The sequence below is a fragment of the Sorex fumeus genome, unplaced genomic scaffold, assembly GCF_029834395.1.
Source record: "Sorex fumeus unplaced genomic scaffold, SorFum_2.1 ptg000122l, whole genome shotgun sequence".
NCBI lineage: Eukaryota > Metazoa > Chordata > Mammalia > Eulipotyphla > Soricidae > Sorex > Sorex fumeus.
In genome coordinates, this window is record NW_026606179.1 from 16953522 (window position 1) to 16976789 (window position 23268).

A 23268-nucleotide genomic window follows, 5' to 3' on the forward strand; every position below is an offset into this window, starting at 1 on the left:
CTCTCTGGAAAGAAAGATGGCGGCAACATGGGAGCCTTGTGGACAGCAGGTATGAGCCGGGAGTGTGGGGGCGACTAAAACCTCATGGGAAGGGGGGCGTTTCGCTCCGCCCTTCACGCCCTACGGAGGCCACCGGTTGCCCCCCGCGAGCGGCTCTCCAGCACGGCCACGACTCCAGAACACAGAAACCAATTTCTTAACTATCTGACTTTCAGTAGAAATACTTCCAGGGTCAATAGGTAAAAGAGCAGAAATCCAAAACCAACATTTAATTCTTGAACCCAGCCGTAGAAAGCAAATCACTTCACAATGCTTTTTCAGCATGTCTGATTTGGGGGGGGGGGTAAACTCTAAATAATAGTGGTGAATCTTTTATTGAAACAATGAATCTAATCAAAGCAGATAGTGTTAACTAGAATTCATCTGCCTCACAGGGACGGGGAGGGGTTTTATTGGGGTTCTTCATGGTAAAAAATAAGTATTGGTAAAGGGAAATGTGTTTGATATTTGCATGACTGAGACATAAACCTGAAAGCTTTGTAACCTTTCCCACAGTGATTCAATAAAAAAAAAAAAAAAAAAAACAGAGCAGGATACCTGACTGGCTTGAAAGTCACTCCAGCCCCTTGTCTGGAGCTCAGATGGAAACCTCAGGGGAGGTATCCCTACTTGGGGAACCTGAGGGCTTGGGACCACATCTGGTGTTGCCAGGTATTGGACCTGGAATCCCTGCGAGATGTGTGGCAGCAAGCTAAGCAGGCTTCCCTGTCCTTTTTTTTTTTTTCCCCCTGTCCCTTTATGCTGGCCCCATTCCACCAAATGTGCAAGCCCAAGGGTGCTTATCACCCACACCTGCAAATGCCGTTGCTGAACTTCACCCAAGACAACTGAAGGGGCTCTCTTATTTCCATTACTGACACAATCCCGCTCTGCACAGCTTGTTCAGTAAATCCTGGACACAGCAGCCCCTTTTCCTCAGGCGAAGGCGGTACATCCCAACACCTGAAAGCTCTAGGCCAGGCTGAATAGCACATGCCTGCCTCATTCCTGAGGCAGGTTAATGAACCTCGACTGCCCCCTAGTGGCTGACAGGCGGCCTGCAGGGAACGTAGATATATCCGCAGCTTAAGCTTGGTGCAATAAGTGGACTGTACCTCTGGATCCTCTATCCTCAACCAGCTAAATTGGGGCAATTGGCCTCAGAGCAACCCATCTGTGACTTCCTTGCCTCTCTCCAAATCAGAAGCACTCTAGGTGCCCATCTGCAAAGTGTCTGGCTGCCAGATCTCTCTGCTCCGTGCCTCAGACCTCCTGAACCCAGTGCCCTACATCTCAGCCCCCTGCCACCACTGGAATCTGAACCTGAACGGCATGGCCCAAGGCCAGGTCTGATTCCAGGTCCCGTCCCATTTCACAGCGGAACCCAACCGTGCCAGGGGTGCCCATGTGTCTTCCATCCTCAGCTCTGGGAGCTTGCCAAGGCAGGATGCTGACAAGCAGGTGAGCTCTGGGGTCACAGTCCACCTCCTCCCCCCAGGAGAGCCAGTCATGAGGCCCAGACCAGGGTACGAATGAGGCGCTTTATTAACCAGCAGCATCAGAATCTAATGCTTCTTGTTGGCAGCAGCCACCTGTAGGGAAGAGGAGATGAGTGGAGACCTGTGATCGGTTCTGCCCGCCACCCTGTGCCCACACCCCACCTGGTGGCCTCAAGGGTCCTTGTTTCTGGTCCAGGCAACCCCAGGTGCCTCCCACTTCACAGAACCCTCCCCCAGCTTTCAGGTTCCCTGGAAGTGGAGACTATTTGAGGGCAACCCCTAATCCCCTGAAGGTCCCAAAATATGATGCTCCAGTATGCCTAGAGGGTGACGGAGCTGGCCAGCTGCACCCAGAGCCCCTGTCCTTGTCCCAACAGCCTCACCTGTCCGGCGATTCTGTCCAGATCTCTTTGTCCCTGAGGTGTCAGCTTACGGCCCCTGTGGAGGAACCACAGCCCTGTGAGGACAAATGCAGCCTAGGACCGCACCACATCCACCCAAGTGCCAGAGGGGCCCCAGCCTACAGCATTCTAACGAGCTGGGGGTAGGGTGGGAGGGAGCCCCCCAGGAGCTGACGGGGTGTCGTTTGTGCAAGCATTAGATCAAAAGCCCTGAAAAATCAATCGGGATAAGTTAACGAGCAAGCTAATGAAAGCAGACAGTCACTAAATTACCTTCCCGGAGCCCGGGGTAGTCAGCCAGAGAGGTGCGGGCACCCCACCCCCTTACCCATCTTGGTCCTTCTCCACCATCTTCAGCCCCTCTAGAGCCTGCAGGACACGGCGTGCCACGCTCTTGGAACCTCTGCTGAAGTGGCTGGGCATGACACCGTTCCTCTGTCGCCCCCCGTAGATCTTGGTCATGGAGCCGACCCCTGCGCCGCCCCGCAGGTACAGGTGCCGCGCTGTGGAGGCTGGGGGTGGGGCGGGGAGACACTTGAGAACCCGCCACACGTGCAACTGTCTCCTCCCCAGAAAAGCCCAAGCAGGGTCCTGGGGCCCATCACCCTGAGTTCAGACCCTCCTCCATGAACAGAGCGCCGGGACCCCACAGCCTAAGATGCCGATTCCACCCAAGCTCACTGTCAGCCAGCTGGGACCCTGTGGACAGTCTCACCACTGCCACAGAAGCTTGTGCTGTACTAGGCTCCTACACCAGCTGCAGGTTTAGGGGGCCCAAGGCCACACCCCCTCTTCAGAAGCCCTGTGCTGTCCACCCAGAGCCCTGGTCTCCCTACTGCTGGCCTCGCTTGAAAACCAATCCAGAGCGTATTCATGATGTGGTTTGGGGGTGCGCCTGTAGCATGAATGAAGCCTTGGCTCAACCCTTAGGATCCAAAACACCAAGAACAAAGTCCTGTAAATACCACCCCCCCATTACTGTTGTCCTCCTTCCAGGCATCCACCAGCACCCACTCATTCCAACTGCTAGGTCCCTTCACGGAAACCCCTCCCTTAAAGACCAATTCAAAGCCCAGTTCCCCAAGTCCTTCCTGCACCCCTACCATGCTGTACACAGGGGCGAGAGAACCTTAAAGATTCCAGAGTGAGACAGCTAGGTGGCAGGACAGCGGCCTTGTGGCAGAGCTGTTCCTGTCCTCCTCATCCCCAAAGCAAAGGTTCCCAAACTCTTAGATGACCACCCCCCCCTTCAAACAACAAAATTACTCAGTACCTCCTTGGAGCCCAAGAGCTAGTTATGGGAGTAAGGTGTTTGCCCTGCATATAGCTAACCCAGCAGTACATGTATGTGACTTAAGGTCCCTAGAGCACTACCAAGTGTGACCCCCACTGGGCTGACATGATATGAAAAACCCCCACCCCCCCATGAAGCTGGCCTTTCACCCTCCCAACCTTACTCCAGCCACCTCCACTAGTACAAACTGAGGAGTTGGCCCCCCCAGGACGAATTCATAACCCAAGCCTGACCCGAGGCTCTCTGGAGTAACCCTGTACCTCTGGCCCGAGACCTTCCTCAATGTAGGAAGAGATATTGGGCCCTACTGGCTCACCTCCAGGTCCCTGTAGACTCCAATTCCTGATTCAGTGAATTTGAGGTAGCAGTGGCTGACAAAGTTAAAGACAAGCACCCCCATGCTCCCTCTACAGCCAGGATACCAAGAGATGCACTGACCACACCAAGTGGGAACATTCTAGACCCCTCTCCCCCGGATGAGGGTTTTGAAACTGTTGGATTCAACAGCAACCCTTCCACTGCGGAGGGCAGCAGCAAACCTGGAAACAGACTCAAGACCCCCAGGACTACGAGGCTCAGAAAGGTGCTTTGCATATCAAAAATGAAAGATCGAAGAACAGGTGGGGTATAGCCAGACAACCATGCAGATGGGGGTCCCTGCATGCTTAAAGGCATGAACCTGGGGGTCTTGAGATCTGGCCGTCACTGGACCTCACCCAGAAAACAGGCATGAAATGTGGCCTAGAGTCAATGAGGGCAGGGGTGGGGGTAGTGGTGTCTTGGCAGGCTCTAAGCAGCCTCAATTCCTTCCTGAAAGCACAAACAAAGAGTAGGCAGGTAGGAAGCCTACATCAGAAGCCAGTGTCACCTGGTGACAGCATGGCCCAGTGGGCATCTGCTGCTGATAATGAATGCCAGGAACCCATCAGGGTAAGGAATGCTGGACCGACCATCTCCTCCTAAACTCAGGAGAGATATCCTTACTCCACTGGAAAAAGAATATGAACTATAAGGCCAGAGTCCTGAATGAAGGTCACGGAGCTGGCACAGGGTGGCCCTAAGGGGCAACTTCTGGGAAGCTGCGACTTTCAGCATTCAGAGCAATAAACTACCCAGCAAGATGCTCAGCATGTGAGATACAGGAGTGAGAAAGCCAGTGAGAATGCAGTCTATAGGAACATCCCTGCAATAGCTGAGGTACAGAGACGGAAAAACACTGGTGTCAACACCACCACGCAGGCAGGGTGAGAAACATTATTTTGAAGAACCACTCATCGGGCCAGATAGTACAGACGGTAAGGCCTTGCATATGGTCAATCCGTTGTTTGATCCCTAGCACCCCTTATGGCTCCCTGAACACAGCCAGTAACAATTCCTGAGCAGAGTCAGGTGCAGCCCCCAAAACAAACCAACAAAAGGCACATCCTGCATTCAGCTGATCCTCACACCAACCGCACAGTTTGGTTTCAAACCTTACGTTCTCTGCCCCCTCTCCGGAGTGGGGGGGCGCGGAGAAACTCAGTGAAGATGGAAATAAACCTCTCCTGGCAGACGGAGACAAGGCCTCACAAGGCCCTCTGCCAAGTGATCAGGCAGACGCACACCAAGTGAGCGGAGGCCACGCAAGCCACACCAGGCCCCACGGAGCCAAAGGATGCTCCGGCCACTTTGCGGGTGGGGAAAGAGCTCGCAGCCATGGTCCCCGGGGTCACCCCACCGCCCAGCCCCAGGACTCACCAGCTCGCGTGTAGAACCAGTTCTCATCGTAGGGCGCCAGCTCCTTATGTTTGGCCAGCTTGACGGTGTCCACCCATTCAGGGACTTTCAGCTTCCCGGACCTGGGAGAAGGGAAGGGGCCAGTGAGGGCAGCCCCGCTCCCCCAGACCCTCACCTCCCACGGCTCCCTGCAGGCACCAGCTGGAGGCCAGCAGTGGCTGGATCTTTCCCAACACAGGAGGCGCTTCCCTCCTGCCGGGCCTACAGCCAGCGCTGCCCCCGGCCCCGCAGACCGGCCGCCCTGTCTGCAAGCCCCGAGGGACCCCGCCTGGCGGCCCCCAGCACGACCGACCCCAGGCCCCGCACTCACTTTTTGAGAAAAGCTGCCAGAGCTCTGACGAACTCCTGCTGGTTCACGTCTTTTACAGTAACTCCAGGCATCTGCGGGCGAGAGCGAGCGCGTGAGCGCGCGGCCGGCGGGGCTCAGCGCGGCGCCGCACGCCCGCGGCTTCCCACAAGCCCCTCTCCGTGCCCCACCGCACGGGCTTCCCGGGGCTGCCCGGCGCCGACGAGCCCCACGGGCCGTCCACCGCCGCCTGCCCGGTCGCGGAGACCCGACGCGTCCCCGGAACCGCTGCCGGAGCACTTCCCCGCCCTCGCCCGTGCCCACCAGGCCCAGCCTCGGTCCCCAGGGCGCGCTGACCCGGCATGTCCGGGCCTGCCGCTCGCACGTGGCCGCCGTTTCAGGGGGCGGGGCGGCCACGCGAGGCCGCCCCGGGACCCGGACACGCCGGGCAGGCGGAGGGAACCGGACCCCGACACCCCGCGCCCGGCTCGAACCGGAGCGCTCGCCTCACCGTGCGGCCTCCGCGCTGCCAGCCAGGGGAAAGGGAGCCACGGGGTTTCCCGGGCGCACAAGTCGGGTGCCGGGTCTCGCGAGATTTCTGAGAGCTCGCGAGAGCAGGTTTGGAAAAGGCGGCTCCGCCCCTCTGAGGGCGAGTGTGGCTTCGCGTCTGCCGACATGGGCGGTGCCGTGAGAGGGCGGGAAGGCAAAGCGGAAAATCGAGGAAGGGCGGGGAAGACCCGTTCCCTCCTCGCTCTTCCTTTCCCGCAGCTTTTACCGAGCAGAGGGTGCTCGGTATTAAGTTGTATGTGGGGGGAACCCGGGTTCGTTTTTCTCTGTGGCTGGGAGCAACAGTTGGCGGGGTGGTTGGGGTGACGGAGGAGAGACACTGATGGCGGAAGTTGGGTGTGCAGAAATGAGACTTCGTCATTGTCAACGTCCTCATCAGGACGATCCCTCTTCCGGAGGAGAGAGGTTTTTCAGGCCGGACGTGGGGGTAGTTAGGGCGGAACTATAACGGCGAACCTCAAGGAAGCGCAAGGAAGAAGTGTGGCCACCGTTTTCCCTTCTTTGGTAGCCGGTGCTCGCGAGAACAGGATAAGGCGGAAGCCCCGCCCTTTTAAGGGCGGAAGTTGCTTCATCAGTGCCTGGGAGATGGGCGCGATACTGAGGCCGAGATGGGAGGGAGGAGATAAGGGAAGAGACAAAAGGGAGGAGGCGGGACCTCCCTTTTCGTTCGGCTCTGCCTCCTAGTGCCTGGATGTGTTCATTCAGCCTTTGGCTCAACTTCTCTCATCTTGGCTGGTTTGTGCAAGGTGTCCACTTCCATTCTCAAGACTCTCTTCATTTGAAAACGAGTAAAAATTAAACGGATGGGTCCGGAGAGAGAGTACAGGGGACTGAGGTATTTCTCGTCTTGTTAGTGGCCGAACTGGGTTAGAACCCTTGCACGGCCTGCAGAATCCTGAGCACCGCCGGCTGAGTGTGTCTCAACGTCCCCCACTTCCAACCAAATATGTATATATATATGGATATATATGTGTATATATATATTTGGGGTCAGGAATACAGCAGGCAGGGCATTTGCCTTGCATGTGGCCAACATGGGTTCCATCCCTGGATCCCCATATGATCCCTTGATCCTTACCAGGAGTCATCTCTGAGCACAGAGCCAGGAATAAGCCCTAAGCAGAGCTGGGTGTGGCTCCGTCATCAATTTTTAAAAATATAATGGGGAGAGGGCGAGAGATAGTACAGCAGATCGGGTGCTTGCCCTGCATACAGTCTATGAAGACATCACATATGGTCCCCCACACACTCCAGCCATGCCAGGAGTTATTCCTGAGCACAAAACCAGAAATAATCCCTGAGCACCGCTGGGTGTAGCCCCACCACTCCCTCTCCCCCCCATCCAAAACCAACCAAACAAAAAATGTTATTTGAACTTAGTCCTATACTAAGTTTCTTTCAAACTGGGGAGTTTCTTTTCTTTCCCCCTTTGCTTTCCAAGAAACCTTTATATTTCCAAAACACAAAAAGAAATAAAATGAAAAAAAATTTAGGAAGTTTACAGTCCCCTGAATCCATCAGGAGTGATCTCTGAGGGCAGAGCCAGAAGTAAGTACTAAGCACTGCTGACTGTGACCCCCAAACAAACAAACAAAAAAATAAATTTAGTGAGTGACTGAGATCCCAACAATGTGCCGTTTTGAACTTGTTGCTCCTTTATAGGGTGCACGGCATCAATAGATATTTTTTCTGGGTACCGAGCTATAGCACAGTGGGTAGGGCACGTGTTTTGCATGTGACTGACCAGGAATTTTTTTTTTTCCTGTTCGGGGGCTTCTCCTTGCTCTGCATTCAGGAATTACTCCTGGCAGTGCTTGGGTGACCATATGGGATCCTGGGGATTGAACCTAAGTCACCTCATGCAAGGCAAATGCCCTACCCATTGTACTACTGCTCCAGCCCTAACCTGGGTTTTATCCCGGGTATCCTATGTGGTCCTCTGAGCCTACCAGTGATCCTTCCTGAGTGATCCCTGAGCCTAGAGCCTTTCCTGAGTACTGCGAGGTATGACCCCAAAAACAAAACAGAAAAAGGAAAAATGTTAGCTTCGGGGATGAAGGTATAGTATAGTAAGTTGGACCCTTGCCTTGCATGCAGCCCACCTGAGTTCCATCCCTGGCGTATGGTTCTGAGCCCTGACAGGAGTGATCAATAAGCACAGAGGCATAAGAAATCCCTTAGCATCACCAGTAAATAAATAAATTAAATTGTTAGCTAGTTGCAGAAAGGACACATTTAAACTAAGTTTTGTTTAGGAGTCACAGGCACTGGGGTGGGTTGTTCCTGGTTGTGCTTAGGGGAGCATGGGATCCTGGGATTGAACCCAGGCCTACCTAGTGCATGCAGAGTTCTCTCTAGCCAGTTGAGCTGACTCTCATGCCCCAACTGTCTCCCCTGCCTCCTCTAATTTTTTTTACATTGAAAAGACAGCATTTCAGGTTTTTTTTTTTTTTTTTGCTTTTGAGCCACACCCAGCAGTGCTCAGGGCTTTACTCCTGGGTCTTTGTTCAGGGTTCACTCCTGTGTTCAGGAGACCACATGTAGTGCTGGGAATTGAACCCAAGTTGACCACATGTAAGCCAGGTGCCTGACCCACTGTATTTTTGTTTTTTTGTCCACATCTGGCTGTACTCAGAGCCCCCAAAGAATGTTCTTTTTTTTCTGCTTTTCTTTTTTTGGGGGGGGTCACACCTGGCGATGCACAGGGGTTACTCCTGGCTCTGCACTCAGTAGTTACCCCTGGTGGTGCTCAGGGGACTACATGGGATGCTGGGAATCGAACCTGGGTAGGCCCGCGTGCAAGGTAAACGCCCTACCCGCTGTGCTATCTCTCCAGCCCCAAAGAATGTTCTTAGAGTAACTCAGATTTCCCCCTCAGAACCAACAAATGTGTTTGAATATGTATTTGTATGCATGTTTAACTGTGCTCATATTGTATAGAATTTATATTGCTTTTATCATACATTTCTGATGAACTTTTTTTTCTAAAACTAAATTTTGTTAAAGCACCATGAATTACAAAGTTTCTGATGCACATTTTAAAATACCAATAGGATCATTTAAGTTTATTTTATTATATATAAAGCTCTCCAAGAAATTGTATAATGCCTCACTAAAGAGACAGTGATAATATAGGGTTTGGGGAAGAATGTAGCTTAGGTAAAATTTATAAATATATATTTAGGGGGAACCTTTGGACCACACCCAGCAGTGATCAGGGGCTATCCTGGCTCAGGTTGCCATAGGCAGTGCTGAAGGTCAAATGGATTGGCTGCATGCAAAACAAATACCTCTTGTGCTATCATTCTGGCCCCAATTAGGTAAAATTTATATTAAGCATAGTTTCGATGAACTTAAGGAAAAACAGGCACCATATACTGAAATTAAGAGGCCTGAGCCGAGATACAGGGCCTAATTCTCTTTTGGAATTGTAGGATTAGAAGAAACAGGTAATATCTCCAGAAATCCCTCCTCTTAATCTCTGATTCTGGGTTGGAAATCATAGGTTTATTATTGTTTTACTTTGGGCTACACCTGGCAGTGCTTGAGGCTTAAGCCTGGTTCTATGCTCAGGGATTACCCCTGGTGTTTCTCAGGGGGCCATATATGGGGTACCTGGGATCGAACCTAGGTTGGCCATGTGCAAAGCAAGCTCTGTACACACTTTACTGTTGCTCCATCTCCTTAGAGACTTTTTTTTTTTTGCTTTTTGGGTCATGCCTGGCAATGCATAGGGGTTATTCCTGGCTCTGCACTCAGGAGTTACTCCTGGCGGTGCTCAGGGAACCATATGGGATGCTGGGAATCAAACCCGGGTCAGCCGCGTGCAAGGCAAACACCCTACCTGCTGTGCTATCTCTCCAGCCTCATTTAGAGACATTTTTTAAGTCAAGTAAATTGTGTTTGGGAGAAGAGTTTAAGATTGTCTGATGGTCTGTGTAGGACATGAGCTCAGGGACTACCTCTGTTGACATATTTGTTGGGGGCTTAGTCAGTTATATCAAGGGACAGAAATGTAAGAGTATTGTGTAAACCAGGTGTTGAGAGTCTTGAGTAGGAACTGCGTGAGATATCTGCTGTTATGTGTCATTTTATATCACGTGTCATGTCAATTCATATAGAACAAAGAGTGGACCAGAGAGCCTGGATTCCCAAAGGACAGAAGGTTAACAATGTGAAATGAGCCTGGGTGGCTGTTGGAGGAGCAGACTTGTTTGGACAGTGCTTAAAATTTGGAACCTCATTGATTATTTCTTCAGAATGCCAGGATGGAGAACAAAAGAACATTAGAAGGGAGATGATTTAGCCAGTGCCTTGGGGAACCTCAGGAACCCCTTTCACCACCATACAATGTATAAAATAGGAGAAGGTGGCCCTGCAAGAATGCTCACATTCTGGGATTGGAGCGATAGCGTAGCGGGTAGGATGTTTGCCTCCCATGTGGCCGACCTAGGTTTGATTCCCAGAATCCCATATTGCCCTCTAGAGCACCACCAGGAGTAATTCCTGAGTGCATGAGCCAGGAGCAACCCCTGAGCATTGCTGGGTGTGACCCCCACAAAAAAAGCAAAAAATAAAAAGGAATGCTCACATTCCTTTGACTGTAATCTGGGCTCACTGGCTCCTCATAGTCACAGGGGATGGTTGCTGCACCCCAAGAAGCAGCAGTGAAGAAAAGAATCAGCAATTCTTCTATCTACCCTTTTCCTGACCTAACACAGAGGCTGAAGCTCTCTCCTCCAGGCACGCCCAGAGAAGCTCTAAAATTGGACCACATGTAGGCCTCCTGAGACACAGCCCAACCAGTACAGCCAGTGGGGTGAAAAGCCAGGCCAGATATGGACTTAGCAGATCTTTCTACATTTAAAGTGGTTCAAGAAGGAATCCACAGTAGAGAATTAAAAAATTCAGGTAAGATCTTGTTATTACTTAGAGATATGTTAAGTAGAAAAATGATATTTTTGAGCTATTTAAAAATTTTATTTTTATAAAGTTGTTAACAATAATTCATTGCATTTAAAATTAAAACACCAATTCTACCACTGTGCACCTTCCCACCACCATAAGAGCAAAGTGTGTGAAGATTGTTGTGTTTCATCCTGGAGCCATTGAAGCCCTTGTATAAGAGATTACAAGCATATATGTTAAACCCAAACAAATGTGTGCTACTTTTGGTGCATCAGTGGTCTAGAGTATGAGATGTTGCATGGCCGCACTTGTGGCTGCACACTCTAGAAATTCCGAACTTTAGAATATTATAGAGCAGATTCACTCATGAAGGTGTATGTCACTCTCTTCCAGGAGCTTTATTTCAGAGTCTCTGGCTCTTGTCCATTGATGAGATTACATGGCTCTGGGGGCAGTTGTGGCTGTGACTACCAAGCTATTGGAAAACTAGGGAGCTGGGGGAAGGAGGCTCAGTCCCGCTCCAAGCGAGCTTGGAGATCTCAGTCATGAAAAATGAGATACTTTGAAAAATCTTCAGGACTTTTTTCTATCTCCTGAGTCTTTTAGGGTTTTGTTTGAGGGACATACCTGTACTGTGCTCAGGACTTTCTCCTACCTCTGTACTCAGGGATGACTCCTTGCAGGATGCAGAGGACCATATGGGATGCTGGGGATCAATCCCAGGTTGGATGGATACAAATCAAAGTAATATCTTTCCAGCCTCTCTTTTAGGTTTCTTTTAGTTTTCTTTTTTTTGCTTTTTGGGTCACATCTGGTGATGCACAGGGGTTACTCCTGGTTCATGCACTCAGGTATTACTCCTAGCGGTGTTCGGGGGACCATATGGGATGCTGGGAATCAAACCCAGGTTGGCCGCTTGCAAGGCAAATGCCCTACCAAACGCTGGAGTGTGCTATCACTCCAGCCCCTAGGGTTTTTTTTTTTTAAATAAAAATTACCTAATAATTGGTTTGAGTCTGCCAAGGAGAAGGAACTTCCCCACTCAGTAATTTGCCTAAAAATTGTTTTCCAAAATACTTGGGCAAGTAATTTTCCCATTAAGATTTTCCCTTCTTTGTAAAATGGCAGTGACCACGCATAGCTTACAGGGTTACTGTGAGGGTAGACTGTGGACTGTCACTAATGCAATAGTTTCTAACCTTTAATAGGGCCTTAAAACTTAAGACACATGAACTAGTTCAAGAAAAACCCTTGATAAAGTTTAATTGAATTCTTTCTGTCCTGATTGGCCTCAGATTCCCCACTGGGAAGCTGCTCTGCTAGACTGGCATGCATTGTTTCCTAGCTATCATCTGCTCTTCTTTACTCATTAATATGTGGGCTTGACCCTGCAAACATTCCAATTTCCCTCTGAACAGCTGGCATAGAATAAGCAGTTAATTACTGATCAGCAAAATCTCTAGTTATCTCCTTCAGCCATTCCTTATGTAGTCATAATAAGAAATCCAAATTTTTATTTATTTGTAATAGTTCCTGAATAACTAACTTTGACTTTGAGAAGTGAATGGAACTAGACTAAATCAAGTTATAGTGACAAACCATTCCAAATCTCAGTGACTTAAAAATTTATTTATTTATTTATTTTGCTTACTCTAAGAAACCTAGACACATAAAAATATTCTCCTGTTTCCCATGCATGGAGACAGACATAAATATATAGAGAGATTGAGAGAACAACTGTCAAATAAACTGCTCTCATTCAAAACCTATTTTAGATGCTGGTTAGCATAAACTGCACAACTGTCTCTTCCTGGGCTTTTTAAAAGGTCCCAGGGCCCAAAGAGGGTAAGAGAATATTTATCACAGGCCAAGGAAATGCCCATGTTACAAAAGGAACCAAAAGCTAACAAGATACCCGAAAGTTTAAAAAAAAAGCCTAAGGCTTGTACTATATTAAATTCCATACATAAATCTGTAAGTAAAACATTAACTGTGGTGCATGCAGGCTGTAGCTCCTGCTCCAGCAAGGCCTCGATCTCTGGAGGTCTAGCTGAGGAGGGAGATGGACCCCAGTCGCCCAATATGCACAGCCATGGAGGGAGTGGGACTGGGGCGCAGAGTGGGACCAACAGGCTGAAATCCTCTTCCTCCAACAGGAGCTACAGGTAGGCAGGAAAGGGCAGGATTAGTCATAATCATTTTCCCGCCCAGCAACTCCCTCTTTTTCCCCAGCTAATTCGAGTCTCATTCTCCTTCACCTGGATTACAGGAACCACTTCCTCCTTACTCCTACTACCGCTTCTTGGCTTTTCCAATCCCTCCATCACAACCATTATTTCTTTAAAGCCCCCATTTGACTTTTTCAAGGCCTTGATCTCTGGATATGTCTGATTAGCTCAGAAACTGTCTCTGGCTACCATTCACACAGTTGTTGGTCTAGATTCTGCTATGCCCGACCTCTTTGGGGGCGGAAATTTTTGTCTCTTCCAGGGCCTCACTCTCCTTGACATAAGGGTTCTGGGCATTTGCTTGTAAGAAAATTGCCAACACTGGACAGCAAACCAGGGGCTAGAATGAGGAGACTGGGACCTAAGCTGGAAGATATCCTTGGACGTCTTCTTGGTTAGTTTCTGCTTTCTCCAGAACCTCAATTTCCCAACTTATCCCTCTTCCCTCTTCATTTCATTCATCATTTCATTTCATCATCCTGTTAATCGTCGATTGCCTCGAGCAGGCCCCAGTAACGTCTCTTTCATCCTAGCCCTGAGATTATCAGGGAACAGATTACCTGGGGGGCCACAGGGGTGGAGTAGGGAGATCCAGGCAGGATTGGGGGGGACTGAAGGGGTCAGGCGGGGAGCCTGGGAAGAATCTTTGAGTCCCACAAGAGCCTCAGCTGCCTCCCGCTGCAGCTGCCGCTCTGTAGAAGCAGAGGTCCAGGTCAGGCGGGAGGTTCCAGAAGCCTAAAAAGGAAAGGGAGGAAAGCAGACTGGGAACCCCAACTTCTGTCCATTTCTAAGTAATCCTACATCTCCTGTGTCCTTCAATCTCCACCCCCTTCCATTCCACAGGCTCCACTTCTTCCCAGGGTTCTAGACTGCTCTTTGTTTCTAGTACCTGGGGTTTTCTAGTACCTGGGGTTGCAGCAGAAGAGGGTCTGGCGTACCACAGGGTTGGAATATCAGAGTTGAGCATCTAGAGACAAGGAGAGAAGAGGATGTGGGGTGGGATTAAACACAGGGACAGAGACTACACCAGTCTGAGTGCCTCAGGCAAGCCCTGCTCCTGGTCTTGGCATCCTCCCTTCCTGGGAAATGGGCACCCCTGCCAGCGTCTTCTTTGCCAGGGCTGCTGTGATGGTTACCTCTGATCAAATTGTGGCTGCAATTTTATTTTATTTATTTTTTCTTTTGCTCTTTGGTTCACACTTGGCGATGCTCAGGAGTTACTTCTGGCTCTGCATTCAGGAATCATTCCTGGTGGTGGTCAGGGGACCATATGGGATGCCAAGGATCGAACCTGGATCAGCCACATGCAAGGCAAATGCCCTCTTGCTGTCCTATTGCTCTGGCCCCACTGTTGCCAATTTAAAAAACCTGTTCAGAGGGTCAAGAAAGAGCCCAGTGCTTGCTTTGCATGTAGTTGACCTGGGTTCCATCCCTGGACCCTGGTATAGGATCTCCTGAACAGTGCCCAGGAATTTATCCCAGAGCAAACAGCTAGGAGCAATTTATCTCTGAGCACAGCTAGGTGTGGCCTCCAAATCAAATCACAACAAAGAAAAACCTGATCAGATATCTGGTTTTTGCCCTACCAGAATTGGATTTCCTTCCCTCATTTTCCATTCCCCAAGGATCTCAAAGGAGTAGTTGGAATGAGGAAAAAAAAATTGGTGGTCGTGGGGCCACCCCCCCAACAGTGTTCAGGGGTTACTCCTGGCAGTGTTCAGGGGACCATATGGGGTGCCAGGGATCAAACCTGGGTTGGCCACATGCAAGGCAAGTGCCTTACCCACTGTACTATCTCTCCCGCCCCTCCCAGAAAAATAAGTCTTTTGGAAGTTTTCTCTAAGAGGTCCTAGTCTGTCTCTGTCTCCTAGATCTTGAGGTTCTGATCCCTTCACACCCCCACCCCAATTTCAGCAGGCAATTTACCTAATCTGTTTAAGTGGAATTAATAGCCACCATTTCTTACAGGCTTGTGCTAAGTGTATTCGATATGGCATTGCTATCTCAGGATAGTGCAAAAGATAAGAATAGTGCCTCCAATTTACTGAAGGGAAAACAGCCTCAGGGAGGTTAAGTACTTGTACACTGCTCACAGTTAGGCAATGGCAGAGTGAGAAGGGCACTGCCTCACCCATTAGCCTGAGCTCTTTCCTTCTTCAGCATATGCTGTGGGGACCAGATCAGGATTAGGCACACAATGACCACAAGTCCTTTCTATACTCACGTGCGGGGCAGAACAGGGGGCCCTTGGGATTCTCCAGAAAGAGGAGCCGTCAGTATAGGGCGAGGTCCTGGGTAGGTTGGGAGAGACCCATGGGTGGGCAGCCGGAGGGAGGTGCCAGGGTCAAATCCTAAGAAAGACAAGAGAATACAGATTTTAGAGGGGTCATAAGTGATGGTGTGGGGCCAGAACGAAAAGTACAGTTGGTAGGGCATTTGCCTTGCATGTGGCCGACTTGGGTCGATCCCCGGCATCCCATATGGTCCTCAGAGCACTGCCAGGAGTGATTCCTGAGTGCAGAGTCAGGACTAAGGCCTGAGCATCAGGGGTTACTCCTAGCAGTGCTCAGAAGACTATATGGGATGCTGAGGATCAAATCTGGGTTGGTTGCATGCAAGTCAATGATACAGCAATGATTCCTGGGAACAGAGCAGGTCATGGCTCTATCTTGATCCTGTCTCTGTTACTTTCTCTTCCTGATAACAATGTTACACTGGCATTCACATCTGTTGCATGAATCTTGAGTTGCTCTTACCAGGAAAGGAGTGGAGGGGAGCAGCAGGTTCCTGGCATAGCAAGCGGCACACCACTGGGGGTGGCATTGAAAGGCTGGGAGGCAGCCAGTGTCCAGGGGCCCAAGGGCCTGGAAGCATTGGAGTCCACGGCAGAGGCAAGGCTTCTGGGGGGCAGCTGAGCAACAGAGGCCCCGGGGAATTATCCTGCGAGAAACCCAGGGTAAAGGTGAGGGGGGAATCAATTACCAGGTAGGGGGAGGAACGGTTTATGTTGGAAAATGGTGATAGAACCCCAAAACTATAGAGCTTGGAGGCTCATAAAATCTCACCCTCTCATTTTGTCCTTGGCAAAGAAGTGACTTGCCTGAGGTGATATAGAAGATCAGGACTGAACCTCAAAACCCAGGCATCGTGGGTACCAAGGAAGGGAATTGGGTTGGAGCTAGGAGAATCACTTTCTCGGGGACCCGGCTCTCGGCTCTGCTTACCTTCACAGGGGGTGTTAATGCGAGTGGGACTGCCCCATGGGGGGTCTGAGGAAGGGGCCCTGTGTTCTCCTTTCCAGCTGTGAAGAGAGAGTTTGGTAAGCCCCTTCTTCTGATCCCCCACTCCTCTCCAATAATAGACTGGATTCTTCACCCCACCCCCACTTCTACATGCTAAGCCCACTGGGTCCTCCTGGCACTTGCTCACATGTCACCATTGGGAAGGTTGAGGCCCAGACAGGAGGAACACCTCCTCCAGAATTACCTCTCATCCCTCTATTTAGGAGTTCTTCTCTCAAATCATGGGACCCTCTTAGGTGGTACACACTTACAGGGGAGTCCTGGGTGCGTGATTCCCTTCTTGATTCGGCTGGGGGCTCTTGGAGGTACCGCCCCTTGTCTCATTAGGCCCTGAGCCAGGTGCCTCTTCAGCTGTGCCTCCTGCTGCCTGCGCAGGGCCACCTGGGCAGCCATGACTCTTCGGCGCTCCCTGAAAGTGGGATGTAGGGGTGCAGGTCAGTGGTTCCAGCCCCAGACTCCCCACCACCACTCCCAGGGAAGGCTCATACTCACAGGATGAGGACACACTTGTGACATTCGCACGCCTGGAAAAGGCAGAGGCGCTTGTGGCCCTTGAGGTGGGCGGTGACCCCGTGGTTGCGGCAGCGGGCGCAGGTTGGGGACCGGCTCGTAGCTCTCCTGGCCTGGATAAACTCCATGCCCTGGGGGGCCTGCGACTCCCCCAGAGGTCCCAAGTCTGAGGGGCAGTGGAGAACAGCAGGCATTTCACTGGGTTCCATCGCTCTAGGAGCAGGAGTGGAGGGTCAGGGTGGCCTGGGGGGTACCCCATGCAGGCCACAGGGGGTGTCGGTCTCTCTTGGGCCCACCGAGGCATGCATCTTACACCCCCACCTCTTTCTGGATGGCTCCTTTCTCCAGTTCCACCTTTACATCTGTGTTCTTGCGACCCCAATACATTCTCTTCCCATTCTTTGGATGATTCCAGCTACAGATCCCAGGTTGGAGTCCCTTCCAGGAGCCCTTCACCTGATCCTAATAACCCATGGGAGTTTCTTTACCAAGGATCTGCTTCCATCCAACTGCTACCAAGACTTTTCTGCCCCCACCTTTTAATCCTCACCCTCCTGCTGGAACCACATTCGCTGCTCTGAGGTTTGTGTTTGCACCCCTCCACCCCTCAGTAACGACTCAGTTCTCAGAGATTCCTCATGGTTATTATTCCTTTCCATAATGATTTTTTTTTGCTTCTTGGGTCACACCCAGCGATGCACAGGGGTTACTCCTGGCTCTGTACTCAGGAATCACCCCTGGCGGTGCTCAGGGGACCATATGGGATTCTGGGAATCAAACCCGGGGTGGCCACATGAAGGCAAACTCCCTACCAGCTGTGCTATTGCTCCAGCCCCTCAATAATTATTTTCATCCAATCAACAAGTCCTGTCCCAGCCTCTGCCAAGTACCAGGTCCTCAAGAGTTCTTTCCATGCACCCCCATGCCATCCCAACAGGGGGCAGACCCGTCCCTGTACCCTGAGCTCTAGGCACCTTTGCCCCCACCCATAACTCACTGCAATACAGCGCCCCCCACATGCTGCAATGGTTACTCCCTTTCAGCAGCTGCACCCTCAAACCGGGTGGCCGCCGCCCTGCCCCACTCAAAGATCCCCGGGAGAGGGTGAGGCACAGAGGAGCGTGCCGAGGGGAGGGGAGGAAGGCGCGAGCAGCAGCGAGAGGAGGGTCGAGGGGATGCCTGGAGACAGGGGGGTCCAGCACAAGAGAGAAGAGGAGAAGGGATCAGGAAGGGCGGGGGTCCTCTTTCCGCAGGTTACCACAGCAGGTTACCACAGCACCGTCGTCTCTCTCGTCAAGATAATCAGACGGCCTCAGTCTGGAGAAAGAAGAGAAGCTTGTGAGGGAGTTCGAAGAGGAACGGCTGGGCTCGTGCTGGTTTTCCCGCCCCTTTCACAAGGACCAATGAGCTTCCAGCGTGGCGTTCCGTTGCTGAGGCCGGTGGCCAATGCGCTTCAAGATCTCACACCGAAAGCCCGCCCCCTTCTCTTGTCTCGCTTCTCCCGGGGTCAGGCTATCAGGTCAGCCAATGGCGCCTCGAGTTAGTCTCCAGCCCCTTCCTTCACTCTCTCTGGTTTGCCTTCCCCGATTGTTCATCCCCTTTGAAGTCGGTGGCCAATGGGGCGTCGAGTATCGTTTTTTTCTTGGCGAGCCGGGCCCTTCCCCCTCAGGAACGGCCAACCCGGCCCCGCCCCCAGAGCGTTGATCTGCCTTGTGAGTTCTCAGTCTCAACTCCCTTGGGTCGCCCAACGCCCGGCTTTCTCGTCCTTCTCTCTCGCTGCCTCAGCAACCGAATCACTCTTTTTTGAGCCCGTTCCGACTCTGGGATTTCCCTGCCCCTCTGTCCCTCACACCCCTCCTCCTTGGGCTGTGCCCCCTTTTTGCGTCAGTGCTCTGTTCTCAGCCTCAGTCTCCCTCTTTCTCGCCGGCTTGTCAGTGAGACAAGCGTCCTTGGCTTCGTTCCCTTGTATAACTTGAACCTCACCCCCCCCACCCTCATACCTTTCTGGGGCTGCCTCGAGTTTCCTGTCATGTCAGCCCTCCCCTCCCTCTGTACATCGCCTGAACTTCACCCGAAATTTCACGGCAGCAGGGGCTCGGCGCTAATAGTCGCCTTCTCTCCGTTTTCTCTGTTATCTCTCCATTTCTGTTATCTCCCCCTTCCTCCATGTCGCCCCCATTTCTCTGCGCACCCCTCCTGACCGCCTCTGTCATGCTCTAGGGTCGTCTCCCCCAGCCCAGTCTTTGTGGTTCACCCGTATTTTCTTGCTCTTCCCCCATGCGCTCTCGGCTCCCTGAGAGATTTCCCGTCCCTCTTGAGTTCTCGTCCATCGTGGGAGCGCCCCAACCCATCCCCCATTTCTTTCTTGCACCCCCGAAATCCCTGAGGATTTCATCCCAATTTCCCCCAGTTGTGTCCCTTCTCGGATCCCGATCACTGGGGTCCTGTGGTTTGCATTCCTGGTTGGGGTGTGTCCTTGTTTGCCCTTATTTTGTGGGATTCTTTGCCCATCTTTTACCCCAACCCGGTCCCTCCTCTTCCGCTGGGTCTTAGCCCCTTTGTACCAGATTTCTGAGCGAACCAACCAGGTGTCCGCCATTTGGACAAAAAAGGGTGGCAGAAGTGACCAACAGCTGGATTTCTGTGTAGAAGAACAATGCCAGGCAAAGTTGGAGAGGTGGTTTGGGGCCACTGGGGATAGTATGGAGAACTCCTGAATGCCAGCTAAAGTAGTTGAATTCAGTTCTTTTTTATTTCCTTTTGGTTTTGCGGCCATACCTGGTGATGTTCAGGGTTTACTCCTGGCTCTGTGCTCAGGGTCACTCCAGGTGGTGCTTGGGGGGACCCAATGTGGTGCCTGGGATTTATTGAGCCAAGGTTATCCAGCTGCAAGGCTAACAGCTTAAACATTGCACTATATCTCTGACACCACAACTTTTGGTTTTAAAATAATTATTGGCTTACAGGAAGTTGTAAAAAATTTTTGGAGAAGCCTTTTTTCCCCCTCCCCTTCCCTTCCCCCAGAAAAGCGTTCTTTAACCCTTCTTCCAGACCACCATGGTGATATATATATATATATATACATATATATATATATATATAGAGTCCAGGAAGGAAAATTACACTGGTACAGTACTCTCCAACTATATTTACAGAACTTATTCACTTTCATCAGACTCACATACCCTGTTTGATATGTAATATTTCATTAACATTCAGTTCTATATGGTTTTGGAGCTACTTTTGGCTGTGCTCATGGCTTCTGGCTCTATGTTTGTTCAGGGGATATTCCTGGCAGCCCTCATGCTGGAATCAGATGACTGCATGCAAAGCAAGTGCCCTACGTACTATACTATTGCTCCAGTCCAATATTTAGTTCTATGTACATTTTACTTAAAATTTTTTCCTTTTATTAATTTTTGTTTTGGGGCCACATCCAGTAGTGCCTGAGCTCCTGACTCTATGTTCAGGGATCATTCTGGGTGGGGTGGGGGAAGGGTTACAGGAGATTGAACTTGTGTCAGCTTTGTGGAAGGCAAATGTCTTACCTCTGGTACTAGCTCTCCCTGACCCCTAAAATTGTTTTCTAAAAATATATTCTAATATTCATATAGATTTCTTTTTGAATCAAAAATTGTTTAGTAATATATCAGTTATCTTTAACATGTCCTGTGCTGTTCTGGTCTCAATATCTTTAGTGGAAAAACTGTCTAATAAGATTGTTTTGAATCAGCCACCACCCTCTGCCCCCCACTGTGCACCCAAGGGAGGACCTAAGCATGAAGATAAGAACTGGGATTTAAGAAGCTCTCATGGTGGGATTGGGATGGAACAGAGAATAAACTGTGGACATAGGAAGACCTGTGTCTCTGGGGGTCTCAGGGAACCTGTGTCACAGAAACTGACCATTGTCTTTTTTAATTTTTTTTTCTTCACCTGGTGATGCTCAGGGATTACTCCTGGCTTTGCACTAAGGAATTGCTCCTGGCGGTGATCATGGGACCCCAGCATATGGGATGCAGGTGATTGAACCTGGGTCAGCCACATGCAAGGCAGACACCCTACCTATTGCTCTGGCCCCTGACCATTGATTGTCTTTCTGCTCCAAAACAGAGACTCAAAGGCAAGTGACAGAATTAAGGGAATGAATGACAAGAACCAAGCTTGAACCTAGACTGAAACTGGATACTGACTGACTTCTGGACCAGGATCCAGATCCAGGACCATGGAACCTCAGCATTCAAATCCTGTTCAGCTGCTCTGTCTCCTAGGGGTCATCTCCACTGTGCTCTGTATGTCCTGTGGGCTGTATCTCTGGGATTCCCAGAGGGTGGGGGGCTGGCTCCATGTGGCAAGGGATAGCTGGGTGCCTCCGGGGACAAACTCTGGAGACTGAGCTCTTGGAGGGGTTGAGAAGACAAATGAATGGAAGAATGTTCCCTCTCCAGGGGCCAGAGCTCTCTTATTCTTTAAAGCAACATCTTCATTCATCAGAGCTGTTAACTTGCATTACTGTAGGTGGTGTCTAATGAGGCGTATGGTGTGTAAGCTGAATGAGGGCCGCGAGGAAATGCTGGTGCTCATTGCTCATTGGAAGGAGCTGGCTAGGCTATGTTTCCTTTTGATCACTCTTCTGACTCCACAGATCCTTTTGGGGGGGGGGCGGGAGCATCACCTTTACCTATGAACTCTGTTCTCTGATTCCAGATCTTTTCCCCATTCTATATCTGGATAAGAGAGGAGCAGGATCTGGCTGGTGGTGGTGTGGCTGGACCAGGCAGAATGGAGGTGGGCAGATTCCAGGAGGAGGTGGGATAATCTGGGAAATAATAAAGAGTGGGGGGACAGAAAGGAGAGAGGATCCTATTGGGAGAGGAGTGAGGAGCCACACTTAGAGACCTTGAGATCTGAATCCTGGTCATTGAGTGAATGGACATATGGAGTAGCCAAGTTGATGATAGGGAAGAACAAGGTAGAGGGTGGGAGTGTGGTCTCAGGCTGAGACCAACAACACTGATCAAAGCTATCTCTAATCCTTGCTCCTCAGGGACCAAAAGGGGAGTAGTAGATTATAAAGGCTGCAGCCCAGTTTCACCATACCCTCAGAAAGCCTCCTGCATTGTGGCACTCCCTGGAATTTCCAATGCCTCCTACTTCTGCATCTGCCACATATATCTCTGTAATAGTCTCACGGGGATTCTTTTCTGAAACTCAAGGCTTGCATTTCTCGACTATAACCTGTTCTTCCCAGGTTTGCCCAACCTGTCTGGTAGACACACTGGGGAATGCCTCCAAGTTACGTCTCTTCTAAGTCTTGCCCCTGTGATGCTATTATCTGTTGCAGCTCCAAGTTAAACTTTCAGGCAAGTGAGAGGAAAATTCCTGATGTACTGTGTATGTCCTGCTTTTCCATGATTTCCCACAAGAGAGAGGGACTTGGATTCAGAGAAGGGTTGAGGGTTGCGGAAGCCCAGACATGTGACCTCCAAGGAGGTAGAAGGAAGGTTATGGGACTCCCCCATTAAAGATGGGGGAGCAAATGCCCTGGTGTGTAAGGGGAATCTTAAGGTGGGGAATGGTCTGAGTCCTTAAAGGTCCCTGACTCCTCCCTTTTTTCCTTTCAGGACCTCTGAACTTCACCTTCCTCCTCATGGGCTGTGCTCACATACAGGCCAAGTTGTAACACATTTTCAGACTATTAAGACCATCAGAGTGTTGGAAGTCATCAACATCATAGAGAGGTCCCAGACTGTGGGTATTGCCCCCTTTAGTCAGGAACCTGTCAGGGGCAACATGTCAGGGCTTCCTGCTTGCCTTTAGATTGAGCTGGACTAGATGACCCCCAGGTCCCTTCACATAACTGAGTAAAGAATGAATTGTCTTTCTGTTCTGTCCAGTGGTACATTAAGGTTTCAGATGCATGAAGATATGAAAAGGCCTCAATGTGTGACGGGAGGTGGGACAGGAGCAGGGCATGGGTGAAGTGAATGGGGGAGGTGGTGGAGGGTTGTGGCAAAGTGAAGGTGTCATGTTCAGTAATGGATGGAACCCAAATATTTCTTTCCTCTAACCTCTTCCTCTAGGGCTCTGTGCTTGAGTATGGGTTCAGCCACTGACTTAAACAGTTGTTGGTAAAGTCTGTCCCTCTTTTCTGGACCTCCGTTTCCTTTCCTCTAAATGAAAGGACTTAGGAATTAGAGCTGAGGCTCATCAGATGATTTTATTTCACTTTAGTGGTTTTTTTGGAGGCTACACCAGTGATGCTCAGGCGATCATATGGGTTGCTGGGGATTGAACCCAGATTTGACTGCATTCAAAGCAAGTATTCTATTAGCTCTACTATCTCTCTGGTCACTCATCAGGTAATTTTCAAAATGGGTCACTACTCTGTGTCAGATATTGTGCTAGTGTGTTTATGAGGGTTTTACATACAAGTTCTAATTTCATCTTCACTGGAA

At 50.6% G+C, this 23268-nt stretch overlaps 3 protein-coding genes across 4 annotated transcripts; 1 reads left to right on the forward strand and 2 right to left on the reverse strand.

The window, feature by feature from the left end:
* Window positions 1-1561: 1561 nt before the first annotated feature.
* RPS19 (ribosomal protein S19) lies at window positions 1562-5879 on the reverse strand. 2 transcript variants are annotated; one of them, XM_056136794.1, is made up of 6 exons: window positions 5807-5879; window positions 5320-5390; window positions 4971-5071; window positions 2268-2451; window positions 1922-1976; window positions 1562-1631 (listed from the first exon to the last, which is right to left on the reverse strand). In XM_056136794.1, exons 2-6 carry the CDS (start codon window positions 5388-5390, stop codon window positions 1605-1607), a joined length of 438 nt encoding a protein of 145 aa, XP_055992769.1. In that variant the 5' UTR covers window positions 5807-5879; the 3' UTR covers window positions 1562-1604. The 2 variants fall into 2 exon arrangements, with proteins under 2 accessions (XP_055992769.1, XP_055992770.1); XM_056136795.1 differs by lacking the exon at window positions 5807-5879 and adding an exon at window positions 5653-5697.
* Window positions 5880-12816: 6937 nt separating this feature from the next.
* DMRTC2 (DMRT like family C2) lies at window positions 12817-17019 on the reverse strand. The gene is made up of 8 exons (XM_056136784.1): window positions 16793-17019; window positions 16552-16709; window positions 16223-16299; window positions 15755-15938; window positions 15223-15349; window positions 13905-13965; window positions 13559-13733; window positions 12817-12929 (listed from the first exon to the last, which is right to left on the reverse strand). Exons 1-8 carry the CDS (start codon window positions 17017-17019, stop codon window positions 12817-12819), a joined length of 1122 nt encoding a protein of 373 aa, XP_055992759.1.
* A 4016-nt stretch (window positions 17020-21035) lies between these two features.
* LYPD4 (LY6/PLAUR domain containing 4) lies at window positions 21036-22645 on the forward strand. The gene is given in 7 exon segments (XM_056135626.1): window positions 21036-21111; window positions 21858-22008; window positions 22010-22099; window positions 22101-22177; window positions 22435-22470; window positions 22473-22561; window positions 22631-22645. Coding segments are annotated over 7 exon segments (534 nt in total).
* Window positions 22646-23268: the final 623 nt, after the last annotated feature.

What these genes read in the sequence shown, in the direction of transcription:
- DMRTC2 (XM_056136784.1), bottom strand. Translation starts at nt 17,019, where the DNA reads ATGGAACCCAGTGAAATGCCTGCTGTTCTCCACTGCCCCTCAGACTTG. An exon ending in CACGCACCCAGGACTCCCCT is followed by an intron (nt 16,300 to 16,551) that starts GTAAGTGTGTAC and finishes CTCTCTTCACAG; the next exon opens with CTGGAAAGGAGAACACAGGG. An exon ending in CCCCCTGTTCTGCCCCGCAC is followed by an intron (nt 13,966 to 15,222) that starts GTGAGTATAGAA and finishes CCTTGTCTCTAG; the next exon opens with ATGCTCAACTCTGATATTCC.
- RPS19 (XM_056136794.1), bottom strand. Translation starts at nt 5,390, where the DNA reads ATGCCTGGAGTTACTGTAAAAGACGTGAACCAGCAGGAGTTCGTCAGA. An exon ending in CTGGCAGCTTTTCTCAAAAA is followed by an intron (nt 5,072 to 5,319) that starts GTGAGTGCGGGG and finishes CCCTTCTCCCAG; the next exon opens with GTCCGGGAAGCTGAAAGTCC. An exon ending in CTGGTTCTACACGCGAGCTG is followed by an intron (nt 2,452 to 4,970) that starts GTGAGTCCTGGG and finishes CCCCACCCCCAG; the next exon opens with CCTCCACAGCGCGGCACCTG.